Source organism: Athene noctua, chromosome 27 (genome assembly GCF_965140245.1).
Source record: "Athene noctua chromosome 27, bAthNoc1.hap1.1, whole genome shotgun sequence".
In the NCBI taxonomy this organism is placed as follows: domain Eukaryota; kingdom Metazoa; phylum Chordata; class Aves; order Strigiformes; family Strigidae; genus Athene; species Athene noctua.
This window is the reverse complement of record NC_134063.1, coordinates 6,374,030-6,400,831: the sequence shown is the minus strand read 5'-3', so window position 1 is coordinate 6,400,831 and position 26,802 is coordinate 6,374,030. Positions and strand designations below refer to the sequence as shown.

The window sequence follows — 26,802 nt, the reverse complement described above, 5'->3', positions numbered from 1 at the left end:
TCCCAAATGTAACTATGGCCAGAAATGTGGGGGCTTTTTGATCTCTTTTCATTATTTTTAATCCAATAAACTTGGCAGAACACCTTTACAAACATCTGCTACAATGGCTAAGAGGAAGGAAGGGGAAGAAAGTGGGAGGGGGGGGGGGGGAATAAAAATAAAAATAAAAAAAGAAAACAAATCCCTGTGTATTGCAAACTAAAAATAACAGAAGTAAAACTATATGGACAAAATGTGATCTCACATATAATAATCAGAAGTTGATCTATAGTTATTTTAAGCTGAAAGTGGCCGAAACATAGCTGAAAATCTGAGATGAATTTGCTCACCTGATGGGATAGGGCATTAGCCTGCCTAGCTGTCATCTGCTGATCATAATAGGAGTCACCAAATACACTCCCCAGAATGGAAGAATGCTGAAAACAAAACAGAGTCTTTATGGTGCAAAAATCTCACAAACAGACGTACCCACGGTGTGCGAGCGACTCGAGCCTTCCGACCGATTCTTCTCACAGTTAGTTAGCAGTGCCCTTTATCATTAACAACCACTAACCACCAGCAAATTCAAAACACGGTCAGTATTCCCCTCCAACACACAAATCCTTCCATGTTACGCTGCCTCTTGGTAAGCACAAAAATACAGTCAAGTAAACCAAACGAACTTCCTCACGGAGGACATACAACACAGAAAACTTCTGATTTATGAAAACAGACGAGTGCGCTAGGTAACACGAGAAACAAAAAAAAAAAAACAACCAAACAAAAGCACTCTGCGACTTCAGCTTTTTTTGGTGAACTTTTTGTGTGTGTGTGTGAAAGACAAACCCCACAGAGAAGTAAGCTGCACGTTCAAACAAAATGCAAAGCTGACCGCCAGCACGCAGGCAGTGACCACTCGCTGTCCCTGCGACCTCGTGTTCACGGCACAGCCACCGAGACAACAACGTGCTAAAACAGACCTGACGTTTTCAAGTCATTTCTCTTCAGCTGCAGCTCAGAAAAGTTAAGGAGGAAGCCCAGTAAAGCATGTTATCAGCAGTTCAAAGGCAAGAATCTCTCAGGAGGAATTCCTCGGCCTTGCTAATTTTAATGTCTCCTCTATCATGACAAGCATCAGTTATCCTCCATCATTTATCAATTATTCTAAAGGTGACCAAGAATTCAAGGTCAATGTTTTAATACTATTCATACTGTCCCATAGAATTGCCAGATATAAAAGAAATCACAGAGAGATCACTCCTTATTTAAAACTCACAAATCCTGATATTCCAGCTGAAAAACCTCACCTGCTGACAGAGCACCTATAAAAGATGGTGTCTATAAAAGACAATTTACATGGAGAGTTTGCATCAATCTTGAAAAAAAAAATTTAAAAAATCAATACCTTCCACAGCATTTTCCAGCTGGTTTATCTACACATGAAAAGAGGAAGGCTACAAATTTTCTCCTTAAAAACCTAAACAGCGTATGAAATTAAGCAAAAGCCTAGGAAGTATCAGAACAGAGTTACACCAGCCGCCACAGCTAAGAGCACTGAACACAGCCAAAGATTAAGATACTCAAAAAACCACCGGATGATGTCCACAACAGTGAACATAAAAATTTCAGCAAACATCACACTTTAAACATTCTCCCTCCTGCACCAGTAGCGTATCTCAGTGCAGCTTATTTGCAGGTGGCATGCAAGAAAAAGAATGCAAGTCTTGTATTAAAAAAAAAAAATAAAATTAAACGCCCACAACCTCTACGAGAGGAGACTATCAGGACAGAAGCAACAATATATTCTTTTTAAAGCAAACAAAAACCTCGCCACCTTCAGCCAGAATCCTCAGCTATCCCGTTATATGGATGTTTTTGGATAAATGTGGCATCAAGGGAGGAATTCACAGCCCCAGAATGAGACTCAGTGGGGGAAGGTGGCTGAAAGTTCAGCACATGCTGCGCGTGCTACAAAACTCCTCGCTGAGCACATCCTGCAGGATCCAAGAAGCATCCCCATGAAGTGCTTCCCCCCGGCTGCATGCGAGGGCGCGGGCACGGTCTGAATGCACTTGGAGAAGAGAGAAATTTGCTGCAGGGCTGCTGGATAACGGCCCAACACTGGAAACACGAGCCTTACGACCTCCACGCTGCTGCACGTTCCAGGGCGACGCCGGCAGAGTCAGAAAAGGTAGTAGACAACTGCCCCACATCTCTGTCGGAGAGGATTGTAACGGTGATTTCTCAGTCAGAAATGGTTTAACCGAACAAAGCCAGCTTGTCCTCAATACTGATTAAACGGAGCCTGAGCCAAGAATAGGGTTTTACGGACAAAAATAAGATTCTGATTCACTTTCCTGGGCATTTATGATCTGTCACAGCAATGACCACAGAACAATAATGACATCTTTGCAGCTTAACACCCTCCTTAGAAGCAGATAAAAATAGAAAATGGTTATTATTGGAACCAGTCTTCCAATTTATCATCCGGTCCTCAAAACTACTGTGGCTGCTCTATCCCTCGCATGAGACAGGGCTACAAGGAAATTATCAAACAACACAAGCAAGAGCCACATTATACCTGATAAGAGAAAAAGCCAAGCACTACTTAAATAAAAAAACCCCCACACTTTTCTTTAAACCGCCGACATCCTACTTGCTGCCCTGGTACACTTTGATCAACTACTCAGTCTCCACATTACTCAACTCGCTGCTACGTGTGTTACCTCCTTCTTAAAAAAAAAAAATAATAATGGAGTCAACCTAGAGTTAACTCAAGCAAGTGCATCAGGACCAGCCAAGCTTAACTCTATCACAGGAAAACTGTTCCCATCTTAAGCACGGCTTCAAAACTGTGTGATGCTTTATAAAAATTTCTAATGAAAAATGTGCGCTTCAGGATGTCACATACGCAACGTGAATCAAAGCCAGTTCAGACCAGCACTAGAAATACAATCGCTATTTGAGAGCTCCAAAGAGGATCAAGGGTTTGTTTTTTTTTTTTCCCTTTAACTTCTGACATTTCATTTTTACAGGAGTTTTTCAGAAGTAGGGCAAAACCGAAAATATTTGCATTCCATTAAGCATCGTTCCCATCCTAAAAAGTCTGGGCAACGTGAAAAATAATAAACAGAAGACTAAAATCTATTAGTGCTATTCTGGTTTAGTAACTCCTACCAAAACACACCAGCCCGTATTTATTCCTCAGCTCTGAACTATACTGGTTATCACATCTGTAAGCACTGAAACCCCCAAAGGAAATCAACTGGAAATGTCATTACTTCAACACTTCAGAGTCCTAGAATAATTTATCGACAACTTTGTGAAAAACATCTTGCTAACACCATCTCCTCCAGAAACACTAGATGAGGTCTGTTTTGTCAACAGTACATCTTCTTGGGTTAATGATGTGGTGACTGCAAGGAAAAAGAAAAAAAAAAAAAAAAAAACCAAACCAAACCACAAAACCCCTGGCTTAAATTATTAATCTAAAAATACATACCATATTATCCAGTATACAGCCATTCTACTAAAAAAAAGCAGATTTCTGCCTAATTGGAACAGTATGCCAGGTGTTAGAGGAGAAAAGCGAGGTAGTAATAAACAAGCCATTGTCAATGAAAAGCCATGCAAACACAAAGCTGAGAACTACAAGCAGAGCTTTTCAATTCGTGTTTGAACAGGAAGACCTTCGTAACAAACACACATCTAAAACACAAGAGCAAATAGATTTGGAGATGTGGAAAGATGAAAAATAAACTTCTGGTGAATGAACCGTCTGTGATAAAAATCAAACCACAGGTTTCTATTTTTAGAGCACGTCACTCATCGAACTGATACGCTGCAGAACGATTTAACCTAAAATTAATCACAGGAACAGGAGCAAGTGGAGGACGCCTACCCGGTCACACCTACTTTATTCCACTCTTGTCAGCCAGTGCCAGACTGTTCCACAATGGGCATATTCTGCTGTTGGAACCAATCTGCCTTTGCTTTTGGCAGATTACTCTACAGTCTAATGGATGCTGCTATTTGGGAGCTGCCCCCATAATCACAACCAACCCAAATTTTTCTTCCAAACTGTTTTTTTCTTCCCCCATTGCTTCTCTCCACGCTCAGTATTTGCAACCACCACCACAGATAGCTCGCTCGCCACTACTCGCTTGTAGTTCATTGATGGAGGCAGGAAAGCTGTCTCGTTTTTAATTTAGCAAAAATAAAGAATTGTGTGGGTATTTTTAAGAGGCCAATACGAAAGTAGGCACTATTAATAAACCCGCTTCCTTTCACACCGAGTTAGGGTGTCCCACTTGAAAACAGCAGAACCTAAGCAAGAGTTTACAGGATAAAACAGACCCAGCAGGAAAAATTACAGTCAAGTGTGCGCCCCACTGGGGAGCACTGGCTGCACTCCAGTACTCTGGACTGACCAGTGGCAACAAGTCTGTGGACAAAACCAAGAAAGAGTTATTGAGAAGTCAAGGGGGAAAGAAAATCAATGCAAAAATCAAAATCGGATGCACTGCCCAAATGAGAACTGGACCTGAGAATTTGCAGCAAGACTGGCAACAGCTTTGCTCTACATGACAGCCTAGAGGAGTAAGTTTGCTTGTTTTCTTTGAGCCACACACAGAACACAGCAGAACTGGCAGAAGCAGGCAGAAGAGAGAGAAGTTAAGAAGCAGTTAAGCAAGGGTTAAGAGAATCCAGACAGTCCTGACACTCGGATCTAGTACTGAGCTTACCAGTGACCTGTCTCTGGCTAATGGCAAGGAGAGACGAAGCTTCAGCTTTGGAACCATGAAGGGGCAGCACTTATTTAGATAGGATCCTCCTTACAGCCTTAAACGTTAAATGATGAAACAGAAAATGTTTTTTCAGACTCTGTTGTGATGCTCTGGAAGAACTTCCTGCACCTCATTTCTACAGGTGGGATTTAGGAAAAGGGCAGCCTTATGGAGCTATTTTAGCAGTGTTAGATTTTTGTATTATTTTTTTGTTTTGTTTTGTTGTTGTTTTTTTATTATTATTTTTTTATTTTATTTTATTGTTACTATTTTATTACATTTCTGCACAGAAAATCCACTCCCTTGCATTAGGGGCACCCCCAAAATCTGCCTTGTTTTAACCTGTCTTTGCTGCTGGCAGAGAAAAATTGCCCTTCGTAGGATAACACACACCCCAAGCTATGACTTGCCCATAGGACACGTGGATGTATGAGTATATAAATACATAGGAAGAAAAACCAGCTAGCATGCAAGAAAGCGTGCTTACTAACCCATTACTTGCAAGCCACAAGATACAATTGCCAATTTCAAGAGCGTTTTCTCCAGCATTTTATTTCAAAGTGTACCGTTTCCACATAAAAAAAAAAGGTGCTGATGTAAATACATTTGGCCACACAAGGGATATTTAGTGCCACAGGAGTTATTCTGCTGCAAGAGGCACTTAAGTTTCTCTCTCTCTCTCTCTCTCTCTCTCTCCTGCCCTCCCAACCTTATCTGTCAGCTCCTACAGGATATTGCTAATTGAAAGGGGTCTACCTGGAGGTTCTGTCCACAGTACATCCCAAAGAAATGAGTTCTAATCATATTCAAATAGTAGCTTTAATCAATAAAAAGGCAATTCACCAGCTATTGAAAAACTCTGGAACTGAATGAAACTGCAAACAAGATGAGACATCAGTAATGCATGAGGCACGTACAATTACAGTGAGACAACTATGGGTCAGTAATGGAGAGACTCAACTGAAAACAAACACAAGAAGCAAGGCCTGTGGAAGCACAGAGTCCCTTACTTGAGGGGAGCTGCCAGGAGAGAAGCCTTGATTGGAGACAGGAGAGGTGGGAGACTGGTTGGCTGGGGATCCAGCATTACTGCGGTACTGCTGGAGTGAAGCCTACAGAACAACACAGAATTAAAGACCATGGGATTGATGGAAGGTTGGAAAATTATAAACTTCTGGCGTATACAGGTCGAGGAAGCTGGGAGAAACCATCCTCTTCAGCAGCTCTTGGGTATGTATGAAGACACGATTACTGTGAACAATGCCGCAAAAAGGAAGAGAGTTAAGGTATCAGTGGGGCATGGCCTTGTCTGACTGAATGGCTGAGAGCTGGGCAGTGCTGTTGTACAAGCAAAACTGTTGAAGCATTTTCTCATTGTTCTCAGTTAACGTTCAATTAAAAAAAAAAAAAAAAAAAAAAAAAAAAAACCACAAAAAATCTGGTCAGCCAACGATTTACAAAAAGTAAGTCTTGAAAGCTGGGAATAACTTGAAAATAATATAATTTATTCTTCAATTCAACTGCCATACCCACACATTCTTAACCTGTGTTTACACGGCTCTGGAAATCCTTCTCGTATTACTCTGCCTAGTCTTAAACAGCCTCGGTGTGTTATCAAGATTGAAGTGTAGAACCATGCAGCCTGAAATCCTTCTCAAAGCTGCATTTTACCCCAGGATACGGAACAGACATTGTCTGAGAATTCACATCACGTTTTGAAGGTTTATATTAGTTACATTTACGTTGTTCTCAGTCGTCTTGAGAACACATTTTCGAAGATTTACCTTCTTTCAGTCATAAAGAACCCTGGATTTGAACAAATTAATAATCTTAACGGCATTTAAATAGAATGTTGCCCTAATTAACATAAATAGTAAGAACAGCTCTTCTCATTATACTCCTTTTAGAAGCTAACAGATGACTGAGGAAAACCTGCAATCCAGTAGTTCTATGAAAAGGAGTAATTTAATCGAATAGCTCTGCAGCGGGGGAGAACGCTGTACTGCCAGTGCTTTCTGACGCTGAATTCCGTACAGCTCAACAAAACATGTCCTGACCCTTTTGGCTATGCATTCCTACTGACACACTTTAAGCAGACGTCCAAACTACAGCAAAATTAATTTCAATATTGCTTTATAAAAACTACGTAAAAGCTGTCAGTGAGGCTGTAACCCAGCTCAAAAGGCTTTTCAATAAACTAGCTTTCAATTGAAAAAGTTTATTTATGTATGATTTCAGTTGTTTTAAAAGATAAGCACAGCACCCTAAAAGTTAAGGTCGTAAAGAAGTTTAGGATGAGGAAAGCAACACAGAAAGCAAAGAATGAAAAATCAGAATCATCTGTACTGGTAGCTACGTATTAGAATCAAAACACTGGGCCACATTTTGAGTGGGTCAGTGTCCTTTCCACTGCTGCATTTGTCCTTCCCTCTTCCCCTTCCAATCCTGAAAGGGAAGCAGATTCTTTCAAGAAGCACTTATCAGCACAAAGGGTTAAAAATTTCATCCACAAATTAAATCCACTATGAAGTGCTAGATCAATACACAATGATTTCTTATTCTCAAACCAGCTACTGTCACTACACACTACCAGGAGGACACAACATGTCAGACAACCAAGATCCTACAGAGCAGGGCAGAATGAGCAGAGAACGAGCTGTGACATTCTTCCCTAACTGGCCTGTATAACCCTGATCCTGTTCTGTCTTTTGAATTTTCCTATGCTGAGACAGACAGAACATTTCATAACAGACCATGTTAAAACAAGCGAGAAAAGAAATCAGTCCATAAATCATTGGGGTGTGTATGTATACACTCCGATTCTTCTGGGCATCAGAAGGCAGCCACAAATCCGATTTTTGAAGATAATAACGTATGCTCCAAAATTCCTTAAAATGAAAGGGTTCTAAATATAGAAAGTATAGGAAGTACCTGGTTCTCTCCAACTTTTGGAAAATGCTTGTTAGCAGGTTTCTTTATCAAAGTCCTGCTAACGCCTCCGGTCTACAGCACACTGTGTAACACGGAACGTGTTGGGGGTGCACTGCATTTAACAGCCAGAAAACGTATCACTGCAACGGCAGCAGCACGGTATGAAACAAAAGCTGATATATTTAAGCTGGTCTAATCAAACACAGAGTCATAAGGGACACGGTTTTATGAAACTACGGCCACCCTCAGCACAAATTAAACCCGAATTTTCCTCTATGAAATACTGAAATGTCAACCAAACCCATTCTAAGTCTACTTCAGACTCCGCCTAAGCGTAACACTCCTTAGGAGGGCTGTCCAGCTTGATCTCTGAGACCAGGCTGTACGCTACCAGGCTTTGCAAGGGAAGCTCTACTGCCCTGAGCTGCTTACCGAGTTGATGTCTATTCCCATTGACGGTTGGGTCTGGCTACCCGGAGGTGACTGGGGGATGGAAGAAGGTACCGTGACGGAGAGTGGGGGGAGCTGTGTTCCTCGCTGTAAACCAGAGGTCTGCATTAAAGGAGTATTCTGAGGCAGTGTACTTGCCACCTGGGTCTGCTGCTGTTGCTGGGAAGTTGTCTGGGTAAAAAATGGATATGGGGGAAGCTGCTGCTCCAGAGACAACGCATCCATAGCCACGGCCTTGAAAAGAAGAATCAAAATCATCCATGTTGGCAGGTAACTCCCTTTATTGTTAAGAACATCAAGTTTCACACCAAGAGAACTGGACTATCTCATCTCGCATTTAAGAAATGTTACCTAAAGGTTCAGAAACAGGCAACAACATGTTTCAAAAGGCTCAATATCACCTCCAGTGTACAATGAACAAATAGTCTAAAAGTCCAGCTGAATGTCCAGCTCAGAAATTGATAATCCATTCAGTCACGCAGTCACACTTTCCAAATCAATTAAAAAAGCGAATTGAGCTTCTCTCATGAATTAGAGAAATGTCTTTTAAATTTCAAAACTAACTTTGGGACAATACCCTTACAGAAAAGTGTCCTAATGGTTGCTTTTTACCACGGTTCTAGAAAAGCGAGAGGAAAACCTGTCCCCTCTACAAACCTTTCCCTTTTTAAGGCTCTGAATTAATGAAAACATTTGAAGAAGAAAATTACAAAACGAAAGAGATGAAGTTACAGCCAGCTTCTCCCTAGGTAAAATAATAAATTCAAGATTGAAAAATTTTAATTCTCCAAGTAAGTTCCTACCTGAGTAATTGGTGACAAAGGGGAAAGCGTAGGAGACATTTGCTGTGACTGTGGTCGTCTGGAGTCTGCGCTCAGGGAGAGGGGGCTGACGGCTGGCTGACGGTGCTGCTGGGAAGGGGCTGGCGTCGTCGTCATTCCTGCCAGGAAGGAACAAACCAGCTTCAACAGGAACACGGCACTGGTTTATTGATACTTGTATGGAGGTAATTACCGAAACGATGAAAAACGAACGGTGTAAGTGGACAACCACTTAATGCAAAGCGCTTGAACGCGCCTCAGCCAATCAGGCGGAAACTCGTTTGCTAATTCACAATTAATTTTGTCAGGCTGAAGAGCATCAGGATGAGAGGAAGATCCCTGTGGTTTATCCTGGACCAAAACCAGTCCTGGTTGTTCAGGTTCATGCACAAATATGGACCTGAAATTGAAACAGGCAGAGGAGCTTCAGGGCTTTACAGAAACCATGGGTATTGCTCTCGCACCCCTCCTGGGCTGCACACGTTGGACCTGGGAAAAGCACATCCTGCTCTATTTGTAAGGGCTCAAACTTCAGGGAAAAGATAACAGATCATGTAATGAGGCTAATCAGAGGGCACCTGAGATATGGGAGCTTCCTCCCAGTCCTTAAAAGGGGCTACGGGAAAGCCGGGGAGGGACTCTATCAGGGGGTGTAGGGGTAGGATGAGGGACAATGGTTTTTAACCGAAAGAGGGGAGATTTAGATGAGATCTAAGGAAGAAATTCTTTCCTGTGAGGGGGGTGAGGCCCTGGCACAGGTTGTCCAGAGAAGCTGTGGCTGCCCCCTCCCTGGAAGGGTTCAAGGCCGGGTTGGACGGTGGAAGGTGTCCCTACCCATGACAGAGGGGTGGGACTGGATGGGCTTTAAGGTCCCTCCCAACCCAAACCATTCTGTGATTCTATATTATAAAAGCAAACATCTATTTAGGAAAATGCAGCAGAAAAACTGGTTACACAGGAAGTACTCCATCTTTTATAGCATACCTGTGCACAGGAAGGCAGGAAATATCCTTCACACTCTAAAGAGCCATGACCTAGGCAGGGGGTAGCGATAAACAGTGCAAAGTATTGTAATTCTGTTCAAATTCAAGACAAAAATCTGGAAGTTTTGAAACCTCTCCTATTTTCTGTTTTACCCTAGAGGAACCGAGACACCCTGGAAAGTGATTTCAGGACAATCTAGCTAGTGAGCTGTTCTTCCAGAGCTGCCAGAAAGGAGGAATTCACAAGAGCCTGCGAGTTCCTAGGCACTTGGCAAATGTTCAAGGCTTCCAGGCAGGCTGCCAGGGAGCCAGGAAGTCCAGGCTGCCAAGGAGCCAGCAGGCAAACTGGCTCAAACCGTGCAGATTCTGAAGACTGCCTGGCTTCCCCTGCCATGTTTTCAAAATCAACACCGTCTCACGGAACATGTCAGCGAACTGACAAACTCAAATGCACAAACGTGGAGCCTTCAATTGTTGGCTGTTCTTCGTAACCTGACAGGTGTTTGTTTCCCCACCTTTTCTTGGGGTTGCTGAGGACAGGCCTGTGCAACGCACAGAGCTCCTGCAAAAGGTTCACAAGCCTTTACATTTTCTGCTAGAAAGAGGCAAGGACAGTTTGGACAAAATCAGTTAAAAAAGCACCAAACACTGACTATGCCAATGATTAAACTATGGGATAGTCTCCAAAGAGAAGCAGGAAAATCATCAATGAGTGTATCTTTTTTAATTTGTATGTCTTTGATAGATGAGGCAATGTTTTCAAAGCAATTATATACTTACTGGTTTGGGTTTACACCGTTTACTTTGCTAATTATGGGTACGGCAAAAAAACATAGCGACCCAATCTGGCCTAACTCCATGCAAGTAGGTTGTTTCTTTTTATACACAGGATAATGCTCTCAGCACAGGCTCACTAAGTTCTACTTGTGTGACAGCCCACCTCTGAAACTTTGTGCAGTTTCTTTTGAGACCAGAAAACTTGTTAAAGGATGCTGAAAGCTGCTGACCTACTCCGTACTCAAATGGTTAAGCTGTCTTCTTGCTTCATTCTTAAATATAACTGCTCAGTCATAACACTACATGAACCTGATTAGAATTATTTCCTTTTCGCAATATATAAGAGGATTTTTAAGTGGGTGAGGGAAGCCAGCCTAACACAGGAAATATAATTGTATTTTTGGATACAATGCCTCATTTCTATTCTAGGAATCGACTGACTGCAACTGTCACTGACAGTAAAAACATGCAACTCTTCACAACTATTTGAGTGAGACCCAGTGAAATTATTTTAAAAATAACAATCACCAGGCTATTTGCCCATAATGTTAACACATCCTGAAATCACCAGGTGACCAGTACAAATATTACAAATTACCACATGGCAAATAATATTTGTTTGTGGGTTGTTTTCTTTTTTTTTTTTTAACATAAAACTACCAGCATTGCCAAAGTCCAAAAAGCCCAGCAAACTTAACTCAGACTCGCCGTGCTGAACAGCAAACAGATGCAACACTCGAGAAGAATCTGCAACAAAAACTACGTGGCTTGGAAGGCAACAATTTCAACACAAAGGCACCACAGTGAGAGCTGCGAGAAATTCAGGTGTGCACTTGGTATCATTTCCTAAAGCCCCGTTATATTATGTAGCCTGTATATTCAGGATATTTTCAAAACTTAAGCGGTCAAGCTTACAAAAGCTAGCACGCTTTGTAAAGTCTCTAACATGATTCTTGATTGTTCAAAAGAGAAAATTTGCTTCAGATGAAGCAATGTTCTCTCCCCAAAAGAATCCTCACACTGAAAAAAAGCCATTTTATAGGAATGAAAACAAAAGGGCTGCTGAAGATTTTTCATAACGGAAGTGCTGTTGGGGTTAAGTACAATGAATTACAAGGGAGGCATGCTTTGGATGCTAGTCTCTCCTTAAGTCCTTTGCATAAAATAAACCAAAAAAGGGCCAAAAAAAGCCGATTTAGGCACCAAGAACATGAGAAAAATGAAAGACGATTTCCAAGTCATGTAACTAAATAGAGCTTTCTCACTTTTTCATACAGAAATGGCTTGATAAAACTTGTTAACAAAGAAACGTCGATCAAGAGTGAAGTGGAATTACCTCTCAGACAGAACAGTACTACCCAGCAATGCGACTTCCAGAATTTAAGACAAATCACGTATTACGGACAATCTGTAAAAACACCTGAGTTATGATCTTACCCTGACTGGCAGTGCTGATGCCCAAGTGAGTCAGATTGGCAGCAAGATTTCCGGTACTATTGGAGCTACTCAGGGCTGGGAATGTGGATTCCTCAGGATCTAACGGTGTTGGGAGAGGGGAAGGGAAATGGATGTTTGTCAGGTCTGGCAGGGAGCCACCTGTGTTATGCGTAGCAGGAATCAGTGTTGTAGTGTTTTCCTGGTCAGCTGATGGAAAGATGCTAAATAAGGGAGAGAGGGGAGGGGGGGGAAAAAAAAAAAAAAAAAAAAAAAAAAGACATCTCAATTTCAGCCTGGACAGATCTTTATAAAGTCTTTTTAAAAAAGGAAGGTGCTATATACAGAACTAGATATTGTCTATCTAATGAACCAGAGATGTTATAGCCAATGGGTCACTCAAAGAGGTTCTGGCTTCTCTTGTACCTACTTCAGTGCTATAGTGTCTGAGGGCTTTTCAGAAAACTCAAAAGCAAGAGGACATTCAATATACAACGTTCTTTCTTAAAGATTTTTTTTTTTTAAAAATAGTTGCTCAAAACTTACTTGATTCCTGGAACTTCACATGATTTAGGTCTTGATGACCCAGTCTAAAACAGAAGGAAGACATTTTTAAAGGCAAAGATAGCGCTAGAAATTAATGCTTAGGATATATTTCAATTAGTAAGTTTTATTTAATTTAATACATTTCCACAGAAGAGCTATTCTTCAACACAAGAGCTCCGTGAGGCTCTTAGAAGATATTTGTCACCTTTTTTTGCTCTATTGACACAACAAGGCTTAAATTTAAAGAGTTTCCCCTGATACAATCATACGTCTGCATGGACACATACATCTAAAGTGTCTAACGTTTAGTGATTTGTTGCTAAATACAGCACCTCTAATCTCCGCAAGTAGTTTGGTTTGGTTTGACAATACTTAGAGCATTAATTTACCTAAATAAATTTAGAAAATAACATCTCTACGCTTTGAAATGTAAGATTCCTACCTTTTTAGTGTCCCATCCCTGCTTAGAGAGGGTTTTGTCTGCCTCAGAGGTGGTTTCCTCCATTCCAGGGACAGTCAGTAATAAAACTAAAAAAATGAGAACAAAAGGAATGGTATCATTATATTAAGCTTCTCAGTAAGAAGTTTTCAGATTAGGAAGTTTAAGCATTTGAAAGCTCTGAAGTAACCTATTATCAGTGAATATGAAACAGTGGCACTCTAGAGTTATAAGATCAAAATTGTTAAAAAAAAAGAACACCAGAAGAGACTAAAATTGTATTTAATTAGCAAGGAGACATTATCAGCTTCCAAAAAAATCCCAAATAATGCTTAAAAAGATCTGGCCTCCAATTTAGTCTGCTTAGATCTAAATTTAAATGGAAAGAGTGTATCTTGGGACCTGGTTCCTCCTCTCTTGGATTTCGCACAAGCGACGTAGACCCAGCACACCGAATCGATGGCCAACAGGACAATTCCAGGGGGGGAAAAATCCCAGATCATCTCCCCCAGGATAGAGAAACGCTATAAAGTTGGTACTTCTCCGTATCCCAGGCACATTTGTTTGTTCAAAGTGGCAAACAACTGTTTCATCATCCTAATAGCAAGGTGACAAAAAACCATCCAAAGAAAGCCCCGTCAGCGAGGTGTATCAACAGAAGCTTTTCCCACTGATGACTATAAATCTGTACTTACGTAATCCTGTTTAAGATGATCGTTATTTAATGTTTTACAGCTCTAGAAATAAATGGAATAGCCTCTGAGTGTTGCACATTCCCCTGTCTCTGGGTGGCTGTTTAAGGATTATATTTCTCTACACAGATTTAAGAGTTTTTCATGTATTTCTTGAGCTGACAGCAGGAACAAGGGCCAGCAGAGGGCACCAGAATTGTTAGTGCCGGAGGGCTACGCTGCTCCAGCTTGTAACTGGAAATGTTATCAGAGCACTGTTTGTAAACCTTGCCTCTGCGGGTAGATTCACCAGCGACCTCAATCCCATAAATAAAAACTAGATTAAGTCTTGCCGCTTTACGATATTGTATCACTGACCATGAAACGCCTGTGATCTCCACACTTGTCTAGGAGTTACTACAAATGGCAAACCTCTAGTACTGCTGAGGGCAGTCTAACCACCAGAGTCCCCCAAGCCCAGATTAATTTTCCCCGTAAAGCAAGGTCTTAGAAAAACAGAATATGGGGTTCAGGAAAATGTTCTGTCTCAGCTTTGTATAACCTTTTCTGTATTTCAGTACCCAGAAGAGCACAAGTGGTCCTTTGTTCCTTTGTTTTGTAACAATCTAGAAAGTGTTATGCACACACACATTTATAGAAAAAGATGAACTCCGATACACACGGATATAATCTGAAGTAGAATGCTTTGAATGTTACAAATATTTTTACTGTTTACCTCTTTTCTGCTGCATGTCCTGTGACCCTCCTGAGAAGGATTCTTGTTGTGTTGGAGTCATAGTACTCTGGTGCAAGGCAGAATCAGAATTTGTCCTGAAAGGCCAAAAAATATTTTTATTGTCAGTTTCTCTAAATAAAAGAATGCTTAATCTCAGATAAATGTAACCAACTCAGTGAAACATGAATGTTCTGCATTAAAAAACGAAAATCTATACATGGCATACACCAGGCATAATTTCCTTGTGAAACAATCAATTCGCGGAACAAATTAGTTCAAGTTTGAAGAACAATCGTTTCATTAATGGGATTGAGAGGAATACAGGATAAATTGGTTGCCGTCGTTAGAAAATAATTTGCTAAGCTTTGTTAAGATTATGCATGATCAAGTGACGCCATTTTCAAGTTGAAAGCTGCTTATACATACTTCGGTTATACTAGTCTTCGAAAAGCAAGCAGCCCTGTTTCACGGGGAGGGAAAATGACTGGTTCAGGGTGCAAGTATGTCGTGGAGATGGGAACCTCCACGGGCAACACATCCCCGTGATGAGCCGTCCTTGGCGGGGGAATGTAGGCCACCACGCAGGCACCCCGGCACCTCGAGTGGCAGGAGCATGAGGGGTAGGAACAGGCAACTCAGTGCTCCTTTCCACTCGAAGGCTTGCGAGGACAGACTAACCCAGTTTCTGCACAGTGAGAAACATCCAAGTCTCTTACAACTCAACAATTCTGAGGTATGCCTTGGAACATCTGGCAATATTTACCTTTGAAAAGATCACATTAGCTGACACACCTTAATTTTAAAAGCGGGTCATCTAAAAGAATAAGCGTAATAGAAGAAAAAAAATCAATTTCTAAATTCAGGAAGGCACGGCAATTCAGATGACCAGCTGCTGGGGGAACAATAAAGGCCTTTGTTGCACATGAAAGTGCTGCAGTATCAGAGAATGCAGCCCAACTACTAACACACACAGCACAGGACTGTGCTACCAACCTTCTCCAGCTCGTGTCTGACGGAGGTGACAGATACACAGTGCCGTACGGACAGCTGTCCACGTGATTCCACCAGTTAAGGAGAACAACGCCACTTTCTCACTTAAGTAGGAGGCCTATTTGTAAGCTTTTCCTACAGAATAATTCAAACTCCCCTGTCAGAACCACTAAGCTCAGACGAGAAAGGCAAGCAGACTCTCTATGGGGACACCCCAAGTATTATCTGGATTGTTGTAATGTTTAAGCAACAGGACAACCATCCTCCTTTTCCCCTTCTGAGCATCTAACTCTTCCCTGAGAAGCCGTCGTCTCTCCACTCTCCCACTCACACATCCCCTTTAGCCCCATCAAGCCAGTCTGAGTGCAGCACATTTGAAGCCAGTCAGAAATAATAAGTTAATTCATTTTCGCAAATGACAAGAAGAAATAGAGCTTGGCAAATGCTAAACTGATGAATCAACTTGTAATAAAATATACAATGAACTGCAAAGAATGATTCTGGTTTGGATTTGTTCAGTTTTGAAGGGTAACTCAGTTTTACCAAGACTGCCTTGCCGTTTCCATCAAAGGATCTCAGTCTCTCTCAGCTTCACATGTATCATTATCTCCACTCAGAGCTGAGGAAACAGAGAAAGGTAAATGCTTACTTTACAGAATAGTAGGTATTTATAGACTAGATCACAGTTCAGAAAAAGCTGATGACATTAAACGAGATGGGAAGCAACTCTGCTGACAGGTGAGGAGGGGAGGAAGAAGGGGACTGTAAAAACTGAAAACTGTGAGACTGTTGAAAAGGAAGGCGTTCGCTGCCAGCTCACGAACCAAAGGATATTTGTCTTCCATGTTTATCCACAGAGAGAGGGCGTCGATGCGGGGAGCCAAGACGGTTTCTGTCACGATACACTCTGTCCACCAGACCATGATGTCGAGTTGTTCTGCTTGTGTCCAACCCCGACGACTGAAAAGGAGTCTGAGAGAGACACATGAAATTATAAGCAGAAAAATACACGTGCGAGCAGTCTGCCCAGAAGCTATTCATACTGTATGCAAGGCTGTGTTATTCTAAGGAATGAAACTCAAAAAAAAAAAAAGAGATGGACAAGTGTAACCATGTACATTTTCCCTCCACCACCGTTTTCACTATAGCCGTGGAAAGCAATTACCAAGGCTATCTCTTCCAGACAGAGATTAGAGACAAGTGGAGGCAGACCATGCTAGACCTGCCCTCTCATAAATCAGCACTGCTCTCCAACCTTCGTATCTCTAAAATCCCACAAGTGAGTGTGGCAGGGAGCCTACTGACAGCGGCTGTTTACATTCCCTCGGCGTAGCATGCAGCATGCATCCAGAAGGAACATGCTGACAACCAGAGCTGAAACTACAAGGGCAGGAGATGCAGGAAGAAGATGCGCAGTGAGCCTAACGTTCACCAGAACACGCCGTGTTCTCTCAAAACTTCCTTTCACCCCTCCTTTCAGTGTAATTTTTTTTAAGGGGACACTGATAGAATTGAAAGAAAAAGAAAAGCAGTTTCCTTCCTCCTCTGTCTAGAAAAAGTTACAGCATCCAATGGGGTTTTTTTTAGGTGATTTTCATTTCGTTCAGGTTGCACAGTGAACCAAGGTGGGTTGATTCCACCTTGAACCTTATCGGCGCCGATATCTTGAGAGCAAATCGTTTCAGAGAACGAGGATGGCAGAGAAAGGACAGGGAAGATGAATTCCCAGGCTAAATGGGAAAACTTCTACATTTTCCAAAGCCCTTCCCAGCATATACCTGCGGGGGGGGAAAAGGAAGTACCGAATGGTCAACCTCTACTCATACTTCAACAGCAATATATGGGTCTCTGGGGAAAAAAAAGCTACAGAGTCTTCCACTCCTTGCCAATGTGAACAGCTTTGCTGAGTCCCTCAACACCATCTGTTTGGAAATCCAAAATTTCCTCCTCCATTCAGGTGCTGCACGTGGCAAATGCACTGTCCTGTCTGCCAAGCCATGAAACCATCTGGCTTCCACATTTCCACATTATTCTTTTTTACCTTTTTTTTTTTTTTTTTTTTTTTCCCCTCCAAGTGTCCAGCTTTTGCTGTTTAAATTACTATCTAAAAAGTTTTACATTCATTTTTAAATGTGTTGTTTGTAGTAACTTTTTAAAGAGTCTACTATTTTAAACTCTTTTCTATTTAGCAAATATTAGTCTCCTGTCCCTCTATGCACACACAACCTGTGTTAATATAAATGGATGCAAAGTGGATGTGGTGTTTATTTTCTCGTTCCAGAGCCAACACTTTATATTCAGCAGAATATTGCTTAAGTCAACATGGGATTAGCAAGAGAGCACAGTGACTTTTTACTGTACTCTCAGCCATTAAGATCATGGTGTTTTGCTTCAGTTCCTTAATAACTTTCTTCTATGAAGACTTAGAAACCTCAAGTCATAGCATCTCAATTTTAAGTAATTTAAATTAAAGCATGACGGTTTAATCTCTGCTGAAAACATTAAACAACAATCTAGTTTTACCTAACTGGCACCACACAGAACTGGGAATATTCATAAATCCAAAACAACAACAAAAAGGTCTCACTTTTCCCTGTACTTTTGCTACATCAATTCTACCCCAAAAGGCAGGAAAAATTGCAAATACATGCGTGCTTGGAAGGTCAACAGGAAAAGCAATTTCCTATGCCAGTGGTCTCAACCACAATGTTACTAAAAAAGGAGAAGCCAGTCTGAAGCATGTAGAACACAGACCTCACCTGGAATTTAAGAGGAAGCTAATGCATCCGAGTACACAGACAAAAAGTTGAATGCAAGAATAGTTATTCCTTAAGTTTTCCCTTTTTTTTTGGCATAACTTCCATATTAAAAACACAACAAAAATCTAATTTGAGTGCAAGAGTGGCACAAGTAAACATGGACCAAGCCCTGTCACAGGGCTACAATTTATAGAGCAAGGAATTTTTGGGTAATGCTGTTCTCTGGCTTTCCAGGAACAGAGATCCCAAGTGAATCCCTAACTCGCTTAGGGAAAGCAGAAAAGAATATAAACGCTTGAGAAAATGGCTATCACCTCCAACAAGTCTGGTTTCCCTCAGCAACCATCCCATGAAACTTAGTCTGGACCAAACACCAGGCAAGGTGCCTTTATTAAAATCCAACCCTGCAGGGCACGTGATACTTAACTACAGTAAACAACTGTGATTAAAAATAATAATAAAAAAAACCAACAGATCCCAGCATCAATTTTATTTGGAAAATGAAAAACTAGAACTGCTTCTCTCCCACGAAAAACATTCAAGGATTTGAGATCAGAACCAAAACTCCACAAAACATTAAAAATAATTAAGCGAAATACTCACAGACAGGAAGGAAAAAGCTCAGTGCTCTAAAGCCACAGTGTCCCTTTAAGATTTATCAAAAATAAAAACAAGCAAGGTGGATGAGGGGGAAAAGAGGAGTGGTACCTACTGACAGTTTACATTTCGGTGCCTCCTGGTGACAAGCAGCATTTGGGTAATCATTGTGCCTTTCCCGATGGAGTTTTTAACATGCAAGCTAAGTGCACATGCTCAGAGACTGCTTAAATCACAGGCCAAGACAGTGCCAAATAAACCACCGTCTGCATCAACTTAATCCCCCATAAATCATAAGTAATCACATGACAGACCATAGCAAGTCCAGGGAGTCTGTACAGGAATTATTATGCATGTTCCAAACTGGGATGCATGGCAAAACCTGTATTTATGTGACAGACCATAACTCCTTCGGAGCTGGGACGGTGAAATCAAATAAATACTGTGCATACCAGAAAAAAAAAAAGTGTAACATGTGCGAAAATACGTATCTACCTGGGCAAACAGTACACCAGTCCTAAATACGTATTTGCACAAACCTAAATACTTGTTTACCAAAGAGACAGGAACTGCTCCAAAGGCTTCTGCCAGAGCTCCGTTGTGCTGTAAAATGCAAAGAACCAAGATTCTCAGACACTAACGCTCTCACCAGAGACAACCAGGCTTCACCAGATCGGCACATCGTACAAGTATCTTTTGGCAATTTCATCGTATTTTAGCTTAAAATTGAAAAAAATGGAAAGCATTCATCGCTGATACAAATACCTGGGTTTATTTTGTTGCTTGCCACCATTTGTTATCTGTAACGGTATCAACTGTGGATCTGTGTGTGTGTGTGTGTGTGTGAAAAAAACATATAAAAAACTCAGAGTTTAAAGAAAATGTGCTTCTGTATCCTCCTCCAGTCATTCACAAATTTTTGAACATTCACTTTCAAGCGCTCTGTTAGCTCCAGGACTAAAAGAGTCTATGTAATAACCATCAGTAATGGCCATCAAGATAAAAATACTGAAATACTATTGCTTAAATACAACAGCAAATAGGAACCTCCTTAACAAGAAAACTGAAGACAAAAATCTTGAAGAGACCAGACACTTGTGGAGTAATACCAAGGACTTCATACCATTACAAACCTCTGCACTGTGTTGCCTAAAGGCAACCAGATTAAAATAGACGTTTGCTTCTCCTCTTGCACAAGGTTCAAGGTTTTAACCTCCACAAATTCAGCTGTCTACATGTATTTCAAAAGGCATAGTTAGAGGATGTCATCAATAGTTTCACCATATTTATTAAGCCAGCCTTCATCAGCAAACCGCAAGCTGCAACATTTAATTCTTACCACATCCTTGTGAGATAAAATGTAAATGTTACAAAGGGAAAGGAAAACTAATGCAAAAATTTTAATTATTTTGAGAACCTTTAATCAACTAACTGTAGAAATCAGGAGTCCCAAAAGTATCCTATCCCCTAATCCTATCCACTGTACAACATCTTCTGTCCAAACATGCTTACTAACAGCAAAACATTCACATAAATTTTCTGTTTACAGTGCATTACCTCCGGAGTCACAACAGCAGGGGCAAAAACCCAAGCCAGTACACCCCTACATTTACTTTACACAAAGAAAAGTGACTATTCTGATACCAGTTTGTGTCCCACTCCCCCTTTTCCTCTCCTAAAATCCATGCATTACTCCCATGGAACATGCACGCCACCGCCGTGTACCTTCTTCCACGCCATCGTGTCTTATTTGCTTCCACTTTTGCTTTGAGCCTCCAGTATCTTCACAGAAGCTTTTATTATGAATTTGGTACCGAACAAAAAAAACCCACCACCACCATAAATATTCACTGACAAAGAAGTGGCATCGCCTCTGCCTATTCCTGAGACAAAAGCATCACGACCGGGGACTGGAGAACTAGTATCTAACACTAGATATATCCAGTACAAAAATATCCACACATCCCATACACAACTATGCTCCATTCCAAAAGAGCAAAAATTTTAAAAACTGTGATCTGCTGAGGCCGTGGTGCTATGTTCTGAACCAGCAGCTAGTTCATGGTCTCCTGTGAGGAAAAAAGAGCATCCAGTCACAGCATTAATCAACAAGAACAAAGAAACACCCTATTAAACTCACCTGGAAGGGGAGATCCATGGCACTGTTTCCAATCTGATTCACATTTGGCAGTGACCCACCGTAGTACTGGCCACGACTCTGTCCCAGTTGCAAATATTGGGTTTTCTGCAGCTGTAACTAAAAGAAAAGGAGGAGGAAAGTGTAAGGGCAACTCTATTTTTCAACTGTTTTAACTGACTCACCATGTCCGTTATCACTGAGAACAGATACCATCTATAAACAGCGGGAATTCAACTTCTGCAAGCGAACGTCAACCTTCTCCACAAAAGCAACAGTTGGCAAAATGCCATGTTAGGTCTTCTGTGATAGTGTAAGGTGACGGGAGAAAAATCAACTCCATAGTCAGCGATCGTATTCGATTTCTAACAAATAACCACATGGTTCTTATGTCACCTGCTGTTCTGAAAACCAGGACGTGTAACACCTGCGTCGGTCTGCTCATGACTGTAATATCAGAGTTAACCAGCTGGTCATGTGTAGTGACATACAAATAAGAAAGTCATCTTAATTTAGTATATTAAGGATACTGTTTAACGAAACACTCAACCTTGTAGCAATCTAGGTAACAGAGATGTTACAGCAAGTTGTAGCTTTCCACCATTAGAAAAATACTTTGGTTTCTTGCACCAGGAAAAAAGCCCGGTAGGAAGGGCAGGCAAACAGGTTTTCAAAGAAAACCCAACCAACTCAAGAAAAAAAACCAGCAAAGAATAAATGTGACAGTTTGCAAAGTTTCAAGAAATGCCAGGTATCACTCCTCAGTTCTGAATGACACCTCTCTACTAAAATATTCTAGTTTGCTTTCCCACAGTCGCATACATTGCACACCAGAAATAAAGTCACTTCTCCTCAAACATCAACTTACTTTCATCGTTACTTCTTCCAGGCAACTATACTGTCTCAACCGCTCATTAGTAAGAGCTATGGTTTTTGATTAATCTTTTGTTAGTGACCTTTCTCAATTTTTTTGTTTATAGCACCAACATTCAAAATAACTTCTCACTCAATTCTGTAATGTTGCCACAAAACACAGCTCGATTTAATACCACGCTGCCACCGAAGACCTATTTTAGACTGAGGAAGCAGAATTTGTAATCATCTGAACACAACAATCCTGCTCCCAGGGATGCATCTTCCAAGGACTCAAGAAACTACAATTAAAGTAGCAAAGAAATGAGCTTACATAAGTTCCCTCTCCTCCCACTGTGGAGGAGTACATATTTTATAATGTATGTTGTTCCTCACTAGATGTCAACTGGCTGTTTTTGCACTCTGAAATGCAAGAACATTCCTAGATTGGTAGCAAAGAATTGTTTAAAGACTAAATGTTCAGCTCTTGGACTAGATGCAGGTTGGTTGCTAAGGTACTGTAGTGTGTACATCAACAAATCTGGTTTAGTTTCATTCAAATAGATCTGAAAGCCTTCGCCTTGCAACACCAGAATTTTGAAGAGCAAAGTTTGGAAAAGTACTAGAAAATGCGGCATCCCCAAAACTGGATGTTTACATGGGTTTTTAATTTACACTTTCTTCAAGCAAAGGAAACGGCAGGATGGAAAACGAGTGGCTCTGCCTCTACAGCTTTACCACAAAGGCCTTGAGGTTGAGTGAAGATGTTTCTAGCAAAGCGAAGGAAGAGCGAGCTCTTTCCGTGCTGACAGCGCGATCTACGCAGAGTCCTCTGATAAAACAGTAACACCACCAGCAGGGATGCAGAGCGGGGCTGACAGAGCAGAGCAGATACCACGCTGAGAGCACCAAGATAGGATGGAGAGAAAAGGGACCAGCCTGTTTGTATCATGCCAACACTTTCAAGTATATATATTAAAATAGTCCCTGAACAGAGGAGGAGAAAACAAGATCACCCTGAGGAAAACGGCACATGCGTACCTCTGACTTTAGAACCATCCCTAGGAAAGCAACTCAAACACCCTTTATTCACACAATCTCCCTTAGAAGTCATCAATTTCCAAACACACAGCCAAAATCTTGATGCTTTAGCTGAGAGACCGAATTAATCCACAACTAACGAGACAGCTCTTAGAGATGAAACCTCTCTACGGAACAGGCACACTCAAAAGCCTCAATTCGGGCAAGACACCAGTCACAAAGTGGCTGATGGGTTTGGGTTTTTTTTCTTAACAAATTCCCTCAGCCCAAAGATTTATAAAATACTCAGTGTGCCATTTCAAACGGTTCAAAAAGATCCCATCTAAAAAGCTTTTCTTTCGCCATCTTTTGACACGCAATTACGATCCGGTACTCTCTAAGCAACACGCGAAATTAGAGAAACACTCCGCGCTGGTATCACTTAATGAGTCACAGCCCCTCTAACTCATAGCTGCAGATCACTAAAAGCACAATATCAGAACTAGCTGTGCTTTTCGCCTGGTCCGTACATATGTTTTTGTTGTTAAAAAAAGGCTTGCTTGGGATTTGTGCCAAACATGGAAGTAACTATTTCAACAGGTGTTGGTTTCTTTTAAAGAACCTACTATAAGGCACCCGGGGAAAGGAGGAGGGGTTGCTTTATGTTTTTTTAATGTTTTGGCCTTCCCCAGTATATACCTACCTCAGAGCATAATGTAACGGGGAGGTCGCAACCATTTGTCTTTCCACTGCAGTTAAACATGGAAATGAGGAAACACCAGAGATCGAGAACTAAAGCGGTTCTCAAAAACGAGCTTGTTAAATGGCTCTGCTGTATCATTAATTTTAGTAACGCTACCTTCAATAAACACTTCTGGAGATCCATGCCAAAAATAAGAAAACCGATTGCTTGTTATTGCTGTCATATATCATTACACCAGCGTGTAGATCTGTGTTTGTTCCGCTCTTCAGCCTTCTGCCTTTTAACAGCGAGCGGCCCCCAGACTACGTGGTTTATTGGAGACCATCAACAACTGCCACTTGCAATCTATGAAGATCAAGTGTAAGCAGAGCAGGCCAGTGCCTCAAATCTCCAGCTTTTTAGCTGGCAGGAAAGCATCTTTAAATACTGAGCCATTAGACCTTACTGTCATTCCAACTGGAGATCTCAAGGCGAAGCCGCTCAAGTTTTTCAAAGCAGAGGATCAGAAAAAAAAAACAAAAAACAAACAAACAAAAAAAAAAAACAACCCTGAAAATTTTACTGTCATGCCTGAGATAACCTGGGAGTCTGGAGTTTTACTAAGGGGACCTGAGCACAAAGAAAAGCAGCGCTGAAAATGAAAACAGACATCGGTTGTGACTAAAACCAACACTTCCTCTTTTTTTTTTTTTTTTGTACAACTACCTTGTGAGGTGAATTAAGTCTATTGCACAATTTGGGGTTTGGGGATTAGGTTTGAAGAGGGGGATTGTGGGGTTTTATTTTAAAAGGGGGGGGAAAAAAAAAAAAAGCCTTTTCTTAATAGAAAAATTCAGATTACTCTTAAAATGTTAACAAGTCTCATGACAACTCTAGCTTTATCTCCTGGGGTTAGATTCAATTAGTGGAGACTTGCTTTCTATATGAATTTAGATAGTGAAGTACGATAATGAATTACTTAGTGTTCACCAGATATATTAATTTCTTGAACCATGAGAACTTCGTGACTCTACATTACAGCTTTTCCATTTATGTATTATGTGGCCAAGATAATAGCTCCCTGACAGCTGAAAACATTGCTAAATATTCCAGTTCCTTCCTGAGAAAGCTTCTGGTAAGGAAAAAGCTTTTGCTTGTTAAACCATTTCATTTCTGCTTGGCATTCTTGTTCAGAAGAAATGTTTCCCAAACGACAGATCCTAACTGAATCTGTACTTTTCCCTCCACCAGCATTTCTCTTATGCTACTTAAAGAAAAAATTAAGATTTTAAGTTAAAATCCAATCGTTAAAGATCAAACACTTCAGCATAAGCAGTTTTCTAGAACAGCTGAAAATGTTCCCCAAATAAAAGGTTGACACACTGTGGATTTATCATTTTTGATGTTAAAACCAATAAATTTCTGCAAAGGTACAAAAGTAACAATCGGCAAGGCAGTAGCAGCATCTTTACAGCAAACGGGAAAGGAATTGTGACTTATCCATCAGTAATTAGGAATTTGCAAGCAATTACATTCTTAACTCAGCTAAGAGTTGAGTAACACGACATGATCTTGCTCTGGTTAATGGAACTGGACACACACAACTTTGGTAAGAAATCAAAAATATTAGATTTAACACAATTACTGATTTGCTAACAATGGAACATTCTGCCAGATACAAGCTTTTGTGTGAACCCTCACACATGAACTACCTCAACTTTTCCATTTAGATTGGGTTAAAGTTTGCTGGATATACAGCTGTGTTTGCAGGGAGAGATTCAAGTTATACAATAAATTAAAAAACAAAAGAGAAAGAAAAAAAAAAAGAAAAACATATCCCTAAAAGCATATCCAGTTTTCCTAGAGACTTTCTAAGTGTCCAAAATATGCAGGTGGGAATCAAAGGAAGTTATTTATTAAAATTCAACACTTCCAACTTCTCTAAATTCTTCCCAAAAAATTCTGGGCAAATTACAGACTTAGGGACAGAATTTCACAATACTCAAACTGTAAATTTGACAGTGGGATTAAGTCAATCAAAATCCACCATAACTATTTCTTCATAAATGTCCTTTTTAATACATAAAAATTTGATTTCCATAACCGTAATAAAAGGGTGGAGTGTCCGTTTGATAAAAACCCCAAAGATATCTGATGAATACAGGAAGTAAGATTTCATGATAACTGCTCTTTTGCCGGCTTGCAGTTTCCATACCAAGCTTTCTTATAAAGCTTTTAACTTTAGAAAGCTTTCTCTTTAGCATGTTGAGGCTAATAAGCAGTAAAATGAGCGCAGATTAAAGTTAGAAATGTATTATTAAAACTTAATTGGAAATTAAATTCTGTTTAAAGGATTAACTGGAAGTTTTAGCAACTGCATTATAGGTAAATCCTGTTGTTCTAATCAGTTCAAAGTTTCCCAGTTGGATAAATCTGAAATTTCTCAGGAAGGTTTTCTCCTAAAGCAACCAGAGGCAGGACCTGCCACAGAAGAGCATATACAGCAGACTGTATAAACTGGCTGAGATTGATTTAGCATCCTCAATAATATGTCACTGCTAATTTCTGATCTCTCCCTAGGAATGAACTCGGAGCCCAATTCTTGGTAGAAAGGTCTGCCTTGATGAAAAGGCACTTATATAACTATTTTTGGCCTCTCTTCAGGAAAGGCCAAGATAGACCATAAAGACCAAGTGCCCTTTCATCCCCAGAACTAGACTTCTCAAGCTACACAGGTAGGGCAGCAAGAGAGAAACTTTCCAGGTCAAGCGTGCACGCTCTGCCCCTCCTGTAAGGCAGCTTTCTCCAACACGGAATTAAACACGAAGTCAAACAAACCCTCAAGACAAGTCAGTTACTCAGTAGAATCCCAGTGGAAGTATTTTCCTCAAAGGGAGATTTCTTCCCATTCACAATCCTCATGTTGATAAGAAAAGCAAGCACAGTCTTAAAAAGAAAGATAACATCAATTTAATGATTCACAGTTATAGCATTTAGATTTAGTGGCAATATAGCCGCTAGCTAAAAATCACCTAATTACACATCTAACTACTAAATTTTAAAGGTTCTTTACGTTAGTGTCCCAGCTGCCTAAAAACTACCCAACAATTAACTAGCTGCTCCGACCACCACAATAGTTTGGGTCCTCCCTTCCCTTCGAACTAACCCTTTTCTGTTAAAATTCTAAAGTTCATATTAGAATTTGAATTTT

General features: G+C 40.7%; 1 protein-coding gene across 6 annotated transcripts in view; it reads right to left on the bottom strand.

The window, feature by feature from the left end:
• Positions 1 to 26,802, bottom strand: part of CRTC1 (CREB regulated transcription coactivator 1) — a 52,540-nt gene that overhangs the window by 11,305 nt on the left and 14,433 nt on the right. Inside the window, exons 2-13 of one of the 6 annotated variants that reach the window (XM_074927785.1) lie at positions 21,041 to 21,157; positions 19,456 to 19,503; positions 16,379 to 16,516; positions 15,548 to 15,609; positions 14,555 to 14,649; positions 13,151 to 13,236; positions 12,709 to 12,752; positions 12,166 to 12,386; positions 8,951 to 9,087; positions 8,130 to 8,381; positions 5,777 to 5,878; positions 330 to 416 (exon numbers count right to left, since the gene is read on the bottom strand). In XM_074927785.1, coding sequence (XP_074783886.1) covers positions 330 to 416; positions 5,777 to 5,878; positions 8,130 to 8,381; positions 8,951 to 9,087; positions 12,166 to 12,386; positions 12,709 to 12,752; positions 13,151 to 13,236; positions 14,555 to 14,649; positions 15,548 to 15,609; positions 16,379 to 16,516; positions 19,456 to 19,503; positions 21,041 to 21,157 — 1,389 coding nt within the window. The remainder of the gene's footprint in view (positions 1 to 329; positions 417 to 5,776; positions 5,879 to 8,129; positions 8,382 to 8,950; positions 9,088 to 12,165; positions 12,387 to 12,708; positions 12,753 to 13,150; positions 13,237 to 14,554; positions 14,650 to 15,547; positions 15,610 to 16,378; positions 16,517 to 19,455; positions 19,504 to 21,040; positions 21,158 to 26,802) is intronic. The other 5 variants (XM_074927789.1, XM_074927787.1, XM_074927788.1 and 2 more) reach the window with 5 other exon arrangements.